Here is a 15,784-nt window from a genome sequence, read left to right on the forward strand (position 1 = left end):
ACATATATTCAAAGCTATCAGCGCTAAGAAAAAAGCAACACACCACTCCCGGGCGGGCTCGAAACTCCAACCTTTCGGTTAACAGCCGAGCGGGCTAGCCCATTGCGCCACGGAGACAAACTTGCTCCCTTCTCACCTCCATCAGAACATATCTTCAAAGCTATCAGCCCAAAGAAATAAAAGCGCCGCACCACCACCGGGTGGGCTCGAACCTCCAACCTTTCGGTTAACAGCCGATCGCACTAGCCAATTGCGCCACGGAGACAGTCGCGCTCCACTCTTACCACCATCGGAACATATCTTCAAAGCTATCAGCACAAAGAAAAAAGCAACACACTACTCCCGGGAGGGCTCGAACCTCCAACTTTTCGGTTAACAGCCAATCGCGCTGGCCAATTGCGCCACGGAGACAGTCCTGCTCCACTCTCACCACCATTAGAACATATCTTTCAAGCTATCAGCCCAAAGAAAAAAAAAGCGCCGCCCCACCACCAGGTGGGCTCGAACCTCCAACCTTTCGGTTAACGGCCGATCGCACTAGCCAATTGCGCAACGGAGACAATCGTGCTCCACGCTCACCACCATCAGAACATATCTTCAAAGCTATCAGCGCAAAGAAGAAAGCAACACACCCCACCCGGGAGGGCTCGAATCTCCAACTTTTTGGTTAACAGCCGATCGCGCTAGCCAATGGCGCCACGGGGACAGTCCTGCTTCACTCTCACCACCATCAGAACACATCTTCAAAGCTATCAGCGCAAAGAAAAAAGCAACACACCACTCCCGGGAGGGCTCGAAACTCGAACCTTTCGGTTAACAGCCGATCGCGCTAGCCCTTTGCGCCACGGAGGCAGTCTTGCTCCGCTCTCACCACCATCAGAACATATCTTCAAAGCTATCAGCCCAAACAAAAAAAAGCGCCGCACCACCACCGGGTGGACTCGAAACTCCAACCTTTCGGTTAACAGCCGATCGCGCTAGCCAATTGCGCCATGGAGACAGTCCTGCTCCACTCTCACCACCATCAGTACATATCTTAAAAGCTATTACCACAAAGAAAAAAAGCAACACACCACTCCCGGGAGGGCTCGAAACTCCAACCTTTCGGTTAACAGCCGATCGCGCAAGCCAATTGCGCCAAGGAGACAGTCCTGCTCCACTCTCACCACCATCAGAACATATCTTCAAAGCTATCAGTGCAAAGAAAAAAGCAACACACCACTCCCGGAAGGGCTTGAAACTCCAACCTTTCGGTTAATAGCCGATCGCGGTAGCCCATTGCGCCACGGGGACAGTCTTGCTCCACTCTCACCACCATCAGAACATATCTTCAAAGCTATCAGTGCAAAGAAAAAAAAGCGCCGCACCACCACCGGGTGGGCTCGAACCTCCAACCTTTCGGTTAACAGCCGATTGCGCAAGCCAATTGCGCCTCGGAGACAGTCCTGCTCCACTCTCACCACCGTCAAAACATTTATTCAGAGCTATCAGCCCAAAGAAAAAAAAGCGCCGCACCACCACCGGGAGGGCTCGAAACTCCAACCTTTCGGTTAACAGCCGATCGTGCTAGCCCATTGCGCCACGGACACAGTCTTGCTTCACTCTCACCACCATCAGAACATATCTTCAAAGCTATCAGAACAAAGAAAAAAAAGCGCCGCACCACCACCGGGTGGACTCGAACCTCCAAACTTTCGGTTAACAGCCAGTCGCGCTAGCCAATTGCGCCACGGAGACAGTCCTGCTCCACTCTCACCACCATCAGAACATATCTTCAAAGCTATCAGCGCAAAGAAAAAAGCAACACACCACTCCCGGGAGGGCTCGAAACGTGAACCTTCATGTTAACAGCCGATCGCGCTAGCCCTTTGCGCCACGGAGACAGTCTTGCTTCACTCTCACCACCATCAGAACATATATTCAAAGCTATCAGCGCTAAGAAAAAAGCAACACACCACTCCCGGGCGGGCTCGAAACTCCAACCTTTCGGTTAACAGCCGAGCGGGCTAGCCCATTGCGCCACGGAGACAAACTTGCTCCCTTCTCACCTCCATCAGAACATATCTTCAAAGCTATCAGCCCAAAGAAATAAAAGCGCCGCACCACCACCGGGTGGGCTCGAACCTCCAACCTTTCGGTTAACAGCCGATCGCACTAGCCAATTGCGCCACGGAGACAGTCGCGCTCCACTCTTACCACCATCGGAACATATCTTCAAAGCTATCAGCACAAAGAAAAAAGCAACACACCACTCCCGGGAGGGCTCGAACCTCCAACTTTTCGGTTAACAGCCAATCGCGCTGGCCAATTGCCCCACGGAGACAGTCCTGCTCCACTCTCACCACCATTAGAACATATCTTTCAAGCTATCAGCCCAAAGAAAAAAAAAGCGCCGCCCCACCACCAGGTGGGCTCGAACCTCCAACCTTTCGGTTAACGGCCGATCGCACTAGCCAATTGCGCAACGGAGACAATCGTGCTCCACGCTCACCACCATCAGAACATATCTTCAAAGCTATCAGCGCAAAGAAGAAAGCAACACACCCCACCCGGGAGGGCTCGAATCTCCAACTTTTTGGTTAACAGCCGATCGCGCTAGCCAATGGCGCCACGGGGACAGTCCTGCTTCACTCTCACCACCGTCAGAACATTTCTTCAGAGCTATCAGCCCAAAGAAAAAAAAGCGCCGCACCACCACCGGGTGGGCTCGAAACTCCAACCTTTCGGTTAACAGCCGATTGCGCAAGCCAATTGCGCCTCGGAGACAGTCCTGCTCCACTCTCACCACCGTCAAAACATTTATTCAGAGCTATCAGCCCAAAGAAAAAAAAGCGCCGCACCACCACCGGGAGGGCTCGAAACTCCAACCTTTCGGTTAACAGCCGATCGTGCTAGCCCATTGCGCCACGGACACAGTCTTGCTTCACTCTCACCACCATCAGAACATATCTTCAAAGCTATCAGAACAAAGAAAAAAAAGCGCCGCACCACCACCGGGTGGGCTCGAACCTCCAAACTTTCGGTTAACAGCCAGTCGCGCTAGCCAATTGCGCCACGGAGACAGTCCTGCTCCACTCTCACCACCATCAGAACATATCTTCAAAGCTATCAGCGCAAAGAAAAAAGCAACACACCACTCCCGGGAGGGCTCGAAACGTGAACCTTCATGTTAACAGCCTATCGCGCTAGCCCTTTGCGCCACGGAGACAGTCTTGCTTCACTCTCACCACCATCAGAACATATATTCAAAGCTATCAGCGCTAAGAAAAAAGCAACACACCACTCCCGGGCGGGCTCGAAACTCCAACCTTTCGGTTAACAGCCGAGCGGGCTAGCCCATTGCGCCACGGAGACAAACTTGCTCCCTTCTCACCTCCATCAGAACATATCTTCAAAGCTATCAGCCCAAAGAAATAAAAGCGCCGCACCACCACCGGGTGGGCTCGAACCTCCAACCTTTCGGTTAACAGCCGATCGCACTAGCCAATTGCGCCACGGAGACAGTCGCGCTCCACTCTTACCACCATCGGAACATATCTTCAAAGCTATCAGCACAAAGAAAAAAGCAACACACTACTCCCGGGAGGGCTCGAACCTCCAACTTTTCGGTTAACAGCCAATCGCGCTGGCCAATTGCGCCACGGAGACAGTCCTGCTCCACTCTCACCACCATTAGAACATATCTTTCAAGCTATCAGCCCAAAGAAAAAAAAAGCGCCGCCCCACCACCAGGTGGGCTCGAACCTCCAACCTTTCGGTTAACGGCCGATCGCACTAGCCAATTGCGCAACGGAGACAATCGTGCTCCACGCTCACCACCATCAGAACATATCTTCAAAGCTATCAGCGCAAAGAAGAAAGCAACACACCCCACCCGGGAGGGCTCGAATCTCCAACTTTTTGGTTAACAGCCGATCGCGCTAGCCAATGGCGCCACGGGGACAGTCCTGCTTCACTCTCACCACCGTCAGAACATTTCTTCAGAGCTATCAGCCCAAAGAAAAAAAAGCGCCGCACCACCACCGGGAGGGCTCGAACATCCAACCTTTCGGTTAACAGCCGATCGCGCTAGCCAATTGCGCCACGGAGACAGTCCTGCTCCACTCTCACCACCGTCAGAACATTTATTCAGAGCTATCAGCCCAAAGAAAAAAAAGCGCCGCACCACCACCGGGTGGGCTCGAAACTCCAACCTTTCGGTTAACAGCCGATCGCGCTAGCCAATTGCGCCATGGAGACAGTCCTGCTCCACTCTCACCACCATCAGAACATAACTTGAAAGCTATTACCACAAAGAAAAAAGCAACACACCACTCCCGGGAGGGCTCGAAACTCCAACCTTTCGGTTAACAGCCGATCGCGCTAGCCCATTGCGCCACGAAGACAGTCTTGCTCCCTTCTCACCACCATCAGAACATATCTTCAAAGCTATCAGCCCAAAGAAAAAAAAGCGCCGCACCACCACCGGGTGGGCTCTAACCTCCAACCTTTCGGTTAACAGCCGATCACGCAAGCCAATTGCGCCACGGAGACAGTCCTGCTCCACTCTCACCACTATCAGAACATATCTTCAAAGCTATCAGTGCAAAGAAAAAAAAGCGCCGCACCACCACCGGGTGGTGCTCGAACCTCCAACCTTTCGGTTAACAGCCGATCGCGCAAGCCAATTGCGCCACGAAGACAGTCCTGCTCCACTCTCACCACCATCAGAACATATCTTCAAAGCTATCAGTGCAAAGAAAAAAGCAACACACCACTCCCGGGAGGGTTCGAAACTCCAACCTTTCGCTTAACAGCCAATCACGCTAGCCAATTGCGCCACGGACACAGTCCTGCTCCACTCTCACCACCATCAGAACATATCATCAGAGCTATCACCACAAAGAAAAAAAAGCGCCGCACCACCATCGGGTGGGCTCAAAACTCCAACCTTTCGGTTAACAGCCGATCGCGCTAGCCAATTGCGCTATGGAGACAGTCGTGCTCCACTCTCACCACCATCAAAACATATCTTCAAAGCTATTACCACAAAGAAAAAAGCAACACACCACTCCTGGTAGGGCTCGAACCTCCAACCTTTCGGTTAACAGCCGATCGCGCAAGCCAATTGCGCCACGGAGACAGTCCTGCTCCACTCTCACCACCATCAGAACATATCTTCAAAGCTATCAGTGCAAAGAAAGAAAAAGCGCCGCACCACCACCGGGTGGGCTCGAACCTCCAACCTTTCGGTTAACAGCCGATTGCGCAAGTCAATTGCGCCACGGAGACAGTCCTGCTCCACTCTCACCACCGTCAAAACATTTATTCAGAGCTATCAGCCCAAAGGAAAAAAAGCGCCGCACCACCACTGGGAGGGCTCGAAACTCCAACCTTTCGGTTAACAGCCGATCGTGCTAGCCCATTGCGCCACGGACACAGTCTTGCTTCACTCTCACCACCATCAGAACATATCTTCAAAGCTATCAGAACAAAGAAAAAAAAGCGCCGCACCACCACCGGGCGGGCTCGAACCTCCAAACTTTCGGTTAACAGCCAGTCGCGCTAGCCAATTGCGCCACGGAGACAGTCCTGCTCCACTCTCACCACCATCAGAACATACCTTCAAAGCTATCAGCCCAAAGAAAAAAAAGCGCCGCACCACCACCAGGTGGGCTCGAACCTCCAACCTTTCGGTTAACGGCCGAACGCACTAGCCAATTGCGCAACGGAGACAATCGTGCTCCACGCTCACCACCATCAGAACATATCTTCAAAGCTATCAGCCCAAAGAAGAAAGCAACACACCCCACCCGGGAGGGCTCGAACCTCCAACTTTTTGGTTAACAGCCGATCGCGCTAGCCAATGGCGCCACGGGGACAGTCCTGCTTCACTCTCACCACCGTCAGAACATTTCTTCAGAGCTATCAGCCCAAAGAAAAAAAAGCGCCGCACCACCACCGGGTGGGCTCGAACCTCCAACCTTTCGGTTAACAGCCGATCGCGCTAGCCAATTGCGCCACAGAGACAGGCGTGCTCCACTCTCACCACCGTCAGACCATTTCTTCAGAGCTATCGCCCCAAAGAAAGAAAAAGCGCCGCACCGCCACCGGGAGGGCTCGAACATCCAACCTTTCGGTTAACAGCCGATCGCGCTAGCCAATTGCGCCACGGAGACAGTCCTGCTCCACTCTCACCACCGTCAGAACATTTCTTCAGAGCTATCAGCCCAAAGAAAAAAAAGCGCCGCACCACCACCGGGTGGGCTCGAAACTCCAACCTTTCGGTTAACAGCCGATCGCGCTAACCAATTGCGCCATGGAGACAGTCCTGCTCCACTCTCACCACCATCAGAACATAACTTGAAAGCTATTACCACAAAGAAAAAAGCAACACACCACTCCCGGGAGGGCTCGAAACTCCAACCTTTCGGTTAACAGCCGATCGCGCTAGCCCATTGCGCCACGGAGACAGTCTTGCTCCCTTCTCACCACCATCAGAACATATCTTCAAAGCTATCAGCCCAAAGAAAAAAAAGCGCCGCACCACCACCGGGTGGGCTCTAACCTCCAACCTTTCGGTTAACAGCCGATCACGCAAGCCAATTGCGCCACGGAGACAGTCCTGCTCCACTCTCACCACTATCAGAACATATCTTCAAAGCTATCAGTGCAAAGAAAAAAAAGCGCCGCACCACCACCGGGTGGTGCTCGAGCCTCCAACCTTTCGGTTAACAGCCGATCGCGCAAGCCAATTGCGCCACGAAGACAGTCCTGCTCCACTCTCACCACCATCAGAACATATCTTCAAAGCTATCAGTGCAAAGAAAAAAGCAACACACCACTCCCGGGAGGGTTCGAAACTCCAACCTTTCGGTTAACAGCCAATCACGCTAGCCAATTGCGCCACGGACACAGTCCTGCTCCACTCTCACCACCATCAGAACATATCATCAGAGCTATCACCACAAAGAAAAAAAAGCGCCGCACCACCATCGGGTGGGCTCAAAACTCCAACCTTTCGGTTAACAGCCGATCGCGCTAGCCAATTGCGCTATGGAGACAGCCGTGCTCCACTCTCACCACCATCAAAACATATCTTCAAAGCTATTACCACAAAGAAAAAAGCAACACACCACTCCTGGTAGGGCTCGAACCTCCAACCTTTCGGTTAACAGCCGATCGCGCAAGCCAATTGCGCCATGGAGACAGTCCTGCTCCACTCTCACCACCATCAGAACATATCTTCAAAGCTATCAGTGCAAAGAAAGAAAAAGCGCCGCACCACCACCGGGTGGGCTCGAACCTCCAAACTTTCGGTTAACAGCCAGTCGCGCTAGCCAATTGCGCCACGGAGACAGTCCTGCTCCACTCTCACCACCATCAGAACATACCTTCAAAGCTATCAGCGCAAAGAAAAAAGCAACACACCACTCCCGGGAGGGCTCGAAACTCGAACCTTTCGGTTAACAGCCGATCGCGCTAGCCAATTGCGCCACGGAGACAGTCCTGCTCCACTCTCACCACCGTCAGAACATTTCTTCAGAGCTATCAGCCCAAAGAAAAAAAAGCGCCGCACCACCACCGGGTGGGCTCGAAACTCCAACCTTTCGGTTAACAGCCGATCGCGCTAGCCAATTGCGCCATAGAGACAGTCCTGCTCCACTCTCACCACCATCAGAACATAACTTGAAAGCTATTACCACAAAGAAAAAAGCAACACACCACTCCCGGGAGGGCTCGAAACTCCAACCTTTCGGTTAACAGCCGATCGCGCTAGCCAATTGCGCCACGGAGACAGTCCTGCTCCACTCTCACCACCATCAGAACATATCTTCAAAGCTATCAGCGCAAAGAAAAAAGCAACACACCACTCCAGGGAGGGCTCGAAACGTGAACCTTTATGTTAACAGCCGATCGCGCTAGCCCTTTGCGCCACGGAGACAGTCTTGCTTCACTCTCACCACCATCAGAACATATATTCAAAGCTATCAGCGCTAAGAAAAAAGCAACACACCACTCCCGGGCGGGCTCGAAACTCCAACCTTTCGGTTAACAGCCGAGCGGGCTAGCCCATTGCGCCACGGAGACAAACTTGCTCCCTTCTCACCTCCATCAGAACATATCTTCAAAGCTATCAGCCCAAAGAAATAAAAGCGCCGCACCACCACCGGGTGGGCTCGAACCTCCAACCTTTCGGTTAACAGCCGATCGCACTAGCCAATTGCGCCACGGAGACAGTCGCGCTCCACTCTTACCACCATCGGAACATATCTTCAAAGCTATCAGCACAAAGAAAAAAGCAACACACCACTTCCGGGAGGGCTCGAACCTCCAACTTTTCGGTTAACAGCCAATCACGCTAGCCAATTGCGGCACGGACACAGTCCTGCTCCACTCTCACCACCATCAGAACATATCATCAGAGCTATCACCACAAAGAAAAAAAAGCGCCGCACCACCATCGGGTGGGCTCAAAACTCCAACCTTTCGGTTAACAGCCGATCGCGCTAGCCAATTGCGCTTTGGAGACAGTCGTGCTCCACTCTCACCACCATCAAAACATATCTTCAAAGCTATTACCACAAAGAAAAAAGCAACACACCACTCCTGGTAGGGCTCGAACCTCGAACCTTTCGGTTAACAGCCGATCGCGCAAGCCAATTGCGCCACGGAGACAGTCCTGCTCCACTCTCACCACCATCAGAACATATCTTCAAAGCTATCAGTGCAAAGAAAGAAAAAGCGCCGCACCACCACCGGGTGGGCTCGAATCTCCAACCTTTCGGTTAACAGCCGATTGCGCAAGCCAATTGCGCCACGGAGACAGTCCTGCTCCACTCTCACCACCGTCAAAACATTTATTCAGAGATATCAGCCCAAAGGAAAAAAAGCGCCGCACCACCACTGGGAGGGCTCGAAACTCCAACCTTTCGGTTAACAGCCGATCGTGCTAGCCCATTGCGCCACGGACACAGTCTTGCTTCACTCTCACCACCATCAGAACATATCTTCAAAGCTATCAGAACAAAGAAAAAAAAGCGCCGCACCACCACCGGGTGGGCTCGAACCCCCAAACTTTCGGTTAACAGCCAGTCGCGCTAGCCAATTGCGCCACGGAGACAGTCCTGCTCCACTCTCACCACCATCAGAACATACCTTCAAAGCTATCAGCCCAAAGAAAAAAAAGCGCCGCACCACCACCAGGTGGGCTCGAACCTCCAACCTTTCGGTTAACGGCCGAACGCACTAGCCAATTGCGCAACGGAGACAATCGTGCTCCACGCTCACCACCATCAGAACATATCTTCAAAGCTATCAGCGCAAAGAAGAAAGCAACACACCCCACCCGGGAGGGCTCGAACCTCCAACTTTTTGGTTAACAGCCGATCGCGCTAGCCAATGGCGCCACGGGGACAGTCCTGCTTCACTCTCACCACCGTCAGAACATTTCTTCAGAGCTATCAGCCCAAAGAAAAAAAAGCGCCGCACCACCACCGGGTGGGCTCGAACCTCCAACCTTTCGTAACAGCCGATCGCGCTAGCCAATTGCGCCACAGAGACAGTCGTGCTCCACTCTCACCACCGTCAGAACATTTCTTCAGAGCTATCAGCCCAAAGAAAAAAAAGCGCCGCACCACCACCGGGTGGGCTCGAAACTCCAACCTTTCGGTTAACAGCCGATCGCGCTAGCCAATTGCGCCATGGAGACAGTCCTGCTCCACTCTCACCACCATCAGAACATAACTTGAAAGCTATTACCACAAAGAAAAAAGCAACACACCACTCCCGGGAGGGCTCGAAACTCCAACCTTTCGGTTAACAGCCGATCGCGCTAGCCCATTGCGCCACGGAGACAGTCTTGCTCCCTTCTCACCACCATCAGAACATAACTTCAAAGCTATCAGCCCAAAGAAAAAAAAGCGCCGCACCACCACCGGGTGGGCTCTAACCTCCAACCTTTCGGTTAACAGCCGATCACGCAAGCCACTTGCGCCACGGAGACAGTCCTGCTCCACTCTCACCACTATCAGAACATATCTTCAAAGCTATCAGTGCAAAGAAAAAAAAGCGCCGCACCACCACCGGGTGGTGCTCGAACCTCCAACCTTTCGGTTAACAGCCGATCGCGCAAGCCAATTGCGCCACGAAGACAGTCCTGCTCCACTCTCACCACCATCAGAACATATCTTCAAAGCTATCAGTGCAAAGAAAAAAGCAACACACCACTCCCGGGAGGGTTCGAAACTCCAACCTTTCGGTTAACAGCCAATCACGCTAGCCAATTGCGCCACGGACACAGTCCTGCTCCACTCTCACCACCATCAGAACATATCATCAGAGCTATCACCACAAAGAAAAAAAAGCGCCGCACCACCATCGGGTGGGCTCAAAACTCCAACCTTTCGGTTAACAGCCGATCGCGCTAGCCAATTGCGCTATGGAGACAGTCGTGCTCCACTCTCACCACCATCAAAACATATCTTCAAAGCTATTACCACAAAGAAAAAAGCAACACACCACTCCTGGTAGGGCTCGAACCTCCAACCTTTCGGTTAACAGCCGATCGCGCAAGCCAATTGCGCCACGGAGACAGTCCTGCTCCACTCTCACCACCATCAGAACATATCTTCAAAGCTATCAGTGCAAAGAAAGAAAAAGCGCCGCACCACCACCGGGTGGGCTCGAACCTCCAACCTTTCGGTTAACAGCCGATTGCGCAAGCCAATTGCGCCACGGAGACAGTCCTGCTCCACTCTCACCACCGTCAAAACATTTATTCAGAGCTATCAGCCCAAAGGAAAAAAAGCGCCGCACCACCACTGGGAGGGCTCGAAACTCCAACCTTTCGGTTAACAGCCGATCGTGCTAGCCCATTTCGCCACGGACACAGTCTTGCTTCACTCTCACCACCATCAGAACATATCTTCAAAGCTATCAGAACAAAGAAAAAAAGCGCCGCACCACCACCGGGTGGGCTCGAACCTCCAAACTTTCGGTTAACAGCCAATCGCGCTAGCCAATTGCGCCACGGAGACAGTCCTGCTCCACTCTCACCACCATCAGAACATATCATCAAAGCTATCACCACAAAGAAAAAAAAAGCGCCGCACCACCATCGGGTGGGCTCGAAACTCCAACCTTTCGGTTAACAGCCGATCGCGCTAGCCAATTGCGCCACGGAGACAGTCCTGCTCCACTCTCACCACCATCAGAACATATCTTCAAAGCTATCAGTGCAAAGAAAGAAAAAGCGCCGCACCACCACCGGGTGGGCTCGAACCTCCAACCTTTCGGTTAACAGCCGATTGCGCAAGCCAATTGCGCCACGGAGACAGTCCTGCTCCACTCTCACCACCGTCAAAACATTTATTCAGAGCTATCAGCCCAAAGGAAAAAAAGCGCCGCACCACCACTGGGAGGGCTCGAAACTCCAACCTTTCGGTTAACAGCCGATCGTGCTAGCCCATTTCGCCACGGACACAGTCGTGCTCCACTCTCACCACCATCAAAACATATCTTCAAAGCTATTACCACAAAGAAAAAAGCAACACACCACTCCTGGGAGGGCTCGAACCTCCAACCTTTCGGTTAACAGCCGATCGCGCAAGCCAATTGCGCCACGGAGACAGTCCTGCTCCACTCTCACCACCATCAGAACATATCTTCAAAGCTATCAGTGCAAAGAAAGAAAAAGCGCCACACCACCACCGGGTGGGATCGAACCTCCAACCTTTCGGTTAACAGCCGATCGCGCTAGCCAATTGCGCCACGGAGACAGTCCTGCTCCACTCTCAACACCATCAGAACATATCTTCAAAGCTATCAGTGCAAAGAAAAGAGCAACACACCACTCCCGGGAGGGCTCGAAACTCCAACGCTTCGGTTTACAGCCGATCGCGCTAGCCCATTGCGCCATGAGGACAGTCTTGCTCCACTCTCACCACCATCAGAACATATCTTCAAAGCTATCAGCACAAAGAAAAAAAAGCACCGCACCACCACCGGGTGGGCTCGAACCTCCAACCTTTCGGTTAACAGCCGATCGCGCTAGCCAATTGCGCCACGAAGACAGTCCTGCTGCACTCTCACCACCATCAGAACATATCTTCAAAGCTATTACCGCAAAGAAAAAAGCAACACACCACTCCCGGGAGGGCTCGCAATTCCAACCTTTCGGTTAACAGCCGATCGCGCTAGCCCATTGCGCCACGGAGACAGTCTTGCTCCACTCTCACCACCATCGGAACACATCTTCAAACAATCAACGCAAAGAAAAAAAAACGCCGCACCACCACCGGGTGGGCTGGAAACTCCAACATTTCGGTTGACAGCCGATCGTGCTTGCCCATTGCGCCACGGGGACAGTCTTGCTACACTCTCACCACCATCACAACATATCTTCAAAGCTATCAGCGCAAAGAAAAAAAAGCGCCTCACCACCACCGGGTGGGCTCGAACCTCCATTCTTTCGGTTAACAGCCGATCGCGCAAGCCAATTGCGCCACGGAGACAGTCCTGCTCCACTCTCACCACCATCAGAACATATCTTCAAAGCTATCAGCACAAAGAAAAAAAAGCGCCACATCATCACCGGGTGGGCTCGAACCTCCAACCTTTCGGTTAACAGCCGATCGCGCTAGCCAATTGCGCCACGGAGACAGTCGTGCTCCACACTCACCACCATCAGAACATATCTTCAAAGCTATCAGCGCAAAGAAAAAAGGAACACACCACTCCCGGGAGGGCTCGAAACTCCAATCTTTCGGTTAACAGCCGATCGCGCTAGCCAATTGCGCCACGCAGACAGTCCTGCTCTACTCTCACCACCATCAGAACATATCTTCAAAGCTATCAGCCGAAAGAAAAAAAAAGCGCCGCACCACCACCGGGTGGGCTCGAACCTCCAAATTTTCTGTTAACAGCCGATCACGCTAGCCAATTGTGTCACGGAGACAGTCCTGCTCTACTCTCACCAACATCAGAACATATCTTCAAAGCTATCAGCCCCCAGAAAAAAAGCGCGGCACCACCACTGGGTGGGCTCGAACCTCTAACTTTTCGGTTAACAACCGATCGCGCTAGCCAATTGCGCCACAGAGACAGCCGTGCTCCACTCTCACCACCGTCAGACCATTTCTTCAGAGCTATCGCCCCAAAGAAAAAAAAGCGCCGCACCACCCTCGGGTGGGCTCGAACCTCCAACCTTTCGGTTAACAGCCGATCACGCAAGCCAATTGCGCCACGGAGACAGTGCTGCTTCACTCTCACCACTATCAGAACATATCTTCAAAGCTATCAGTGCAAAGAAAAAAAATCGCCGCACCACCACCGGGTGGTGCTCGAACCTCCAACCTTTCGGTTAACAGCCGATCGCGCCAGCCAATTGCGCCACGAAGACAGTCCTGCTCCACTCTCACCACCATCAGAACATATCTTCAAAGCTATTACCACAAAGAAAAAAGCAACACACCACTCCTGGGAGGGCTCGAACCTCCAACCTTTCGGTTAACCCTTTCAGCCCTGACTTTTTTGTTTTAGTTGCAGATTTTTTTCAATGCATTTTTTTTCATGGTCAGAACATAAATAACACCTCAATAAAATTTCAACTTCATAGCGTCGCTGGTTACGGAGATTGAAGTACGGTGTCAAAAACGTACATCAGGGCTCAATGGTTGCAAAGTGAAATATGTGGCAGCTTTATTGAAAAAGACATTGGGCAATTCAAAATCGCCGAAGTGATCAAATAGATGAAAAAGAGATGTTATACACGCATACGGAAAGCCCTGAAACAATTTCTCGACTTTGTTATGCACAGGTAAACCTTGCATTTCTCACACTATAGGCGGGTTCTTCCTGTGCAGCCTTCCATCTTGCATCTTCTTTCCCTCGTTTTTTCGTGAAGTGGGAAATGTACCAGCTGATCAAACCTTACATCCTCGATAGGTCTGTTTTCTGCCATCCTCGGGTGTTTTGAAACCTGCAATGGTGACAGTGAAGGCCTTCCCCTCTTAGGTGCCACTGGCTTCGACCCAGCTGCTGACAGGCCCTCAATGACTCTGAGTGAAGTCGAGCAGGTCAAGCTGCTTAGGGCGGTTCTGTTTGTCTGCATCACGTCTGTACTCAAGCCGAGCGTTCACCACCGCGAGGTTCATAATATGAAACGTCATTCTCAACGTCCACTTTCGGGAGCGAATGGTAGTCCGATAAAGGGAAATCTGGAAGTCTAGTTTATCGACACCGCCCATGCTGTAGTTGTATGCATTGATGACTGCTGGTCCCTTCACGTCCACGTAACACTTTTCCGCTTTGTTCCAATGACGAACGCTATCTTCGTCCTCGATAGCAATGAAGTTGGACGCTAGGGTCACAGTCCTGCTATCCATCCACCTTGTTATCGCTATATTTCCATCAGCGCTGACCACGCAGTCTCAAGAACCACGGCCGCTTTTTTTTCAGTTCTTTTTCAGTCTTCAAGGGGCACTTTTCACACCTGTCCGATCTTATAGTGCCGGCAGCAAATATTTTTTTACCCAGCATTACACGGAGCAGTGGCAGGGACGTAAAGTAGTTGTCAAAAAAAAGTCTGGCGCCTTGAATAATTTTCGTCTCCAGCCACCAGATGTGTTCAGTGCACTCTCGTCATCGGAGCTTTCAGTGTCGCTCTCCACTGGATCTTCATCAGGAGCACAAGGCAACACACTCTCGTCGTCTGATTCATCGAATTCCCCGTCTACGTCGGATAGGTTGCCGTTGTCGAGCTGCTCAAACAGCGCTTCCGTTGTTGCTTGTAGCCGTGTGGAACGGGTTCGGTGACACGAATACAACGAAGTAACAGGTATACCTGCACCTGCAAACATAAAAAAACAGGTTAATTAACATACCGCGTAAGCATTCGTTCAGATATCGCTCGTCAAAAACACGCATTACAATCGTCTCGGACACCGCCATTTGCAACCATTGAGCCCTGATGGTGTCAAAATCGTACATGACAAAAGCATGCCACTGCAAAAATGCTGCACATGCAAACAAAAAAACTCAAACGTCTTCCAACTAACGTACTACTAAGGCACAACATACAAAAAACTGGGCACATAATCCAAAAGAATTACGTAGCTACAATTGCAGAAAATCGGAACTCACCCGGCTCCGCGTTCGCCATGATGTCGCCGCTGCTTCTTCTTCGTTGTCGATTCGGTGCTCGAGAAAACACGAAAATACTGATGTCTATGGTAGTAGGTGGGCCGAGACTTCACATTGGGCAAAAAATTGCGAGTTTTTGTTTCGATTTCTCGGCGTGGCGGTACCATTTCTCGTGTGGTGTCAATTGACACCGCCAGGGTCGAAAGGGTTAACAGCCGATCGCGCAAGCCAATTGCGCCACGGAGACAGTCCTGCTCCACTCTCACCACCATCAGAACATATCTTCAAAGCTATCAGTGCAAAGAAAAAAGCAACACACCACTCCCGGGAGGGCTCGAAACTCCAACCTTTCGGTTAACAGCCGATCGCGCTAGCCCATTCCGCCACGGGGACAGCCGTGCTCCACTCTCACCACCGTCAGACCATTTCTTCAGAGCTATCGCCCCAAAGAAAGAAAAAGCGCCGCACCACCGCCGGGTGGGCTCGAACCTCCAACCTTTCGGTTAACAGCCGATCGCGCTAGCCAATTGCGCCAGAGAGACAGTCCTGCTCCACTCTCACCACCATCAGAACATATCTTCAAAGCTATCAGCACAAATAAAAAAAAGCGCCGCACCACCACAGGGTGGGCTCGAAACTCCAACCTTTTGGTTAACAGCCG

At 51.9% G+C, this 15,784-nt stretch overlaps 1 protein-coding gene across 1 annotated transcript; it reads right to left on the reverse strand.

The window, feature by feature from the left end:
* Positions 1-14,483: 14,483 nt before the first annotated feature.
* LOC119165621 (uncharacterized) lies at positions 14,484-15,247 on the reverse strand. The gene is made up of 2 exons (XM_037417735.2): positions 15,124-15,247; positions 14,484-14,830 (listed from the first exon to the last, which is right to left on the reverse strand). Exons 1-2 carry the CDS (start codon positions 15,140-15,142, stop codon positions 14,520-14,522), a joined length of 330 nt encoding a protein of 109 aa, XP_037273632.2. The 5' UTR covers positions 15,143-15,247; the 3' UTR covers positions 14,484-14,519.
* Positions 15,248-15,784: the final 537 nt, after the last annotated feature.

Source organism: Rhipicephalus microplus, unplaced genomic scaffold, assembly GCF_043290135.1.
Source record: "Rhipicephalus microplus isolate Deutch F79 unplaced genomic scaffold, USDA_Rmic scaffold_16, whole genome shotgun sequence".
Lineage (NCBI taxonomy): Eukaryota > Metazoa > Arthropoda > Arachnida > Ixodida > Ixodidae > Rhipicephalus > Rhipicephalus microplus.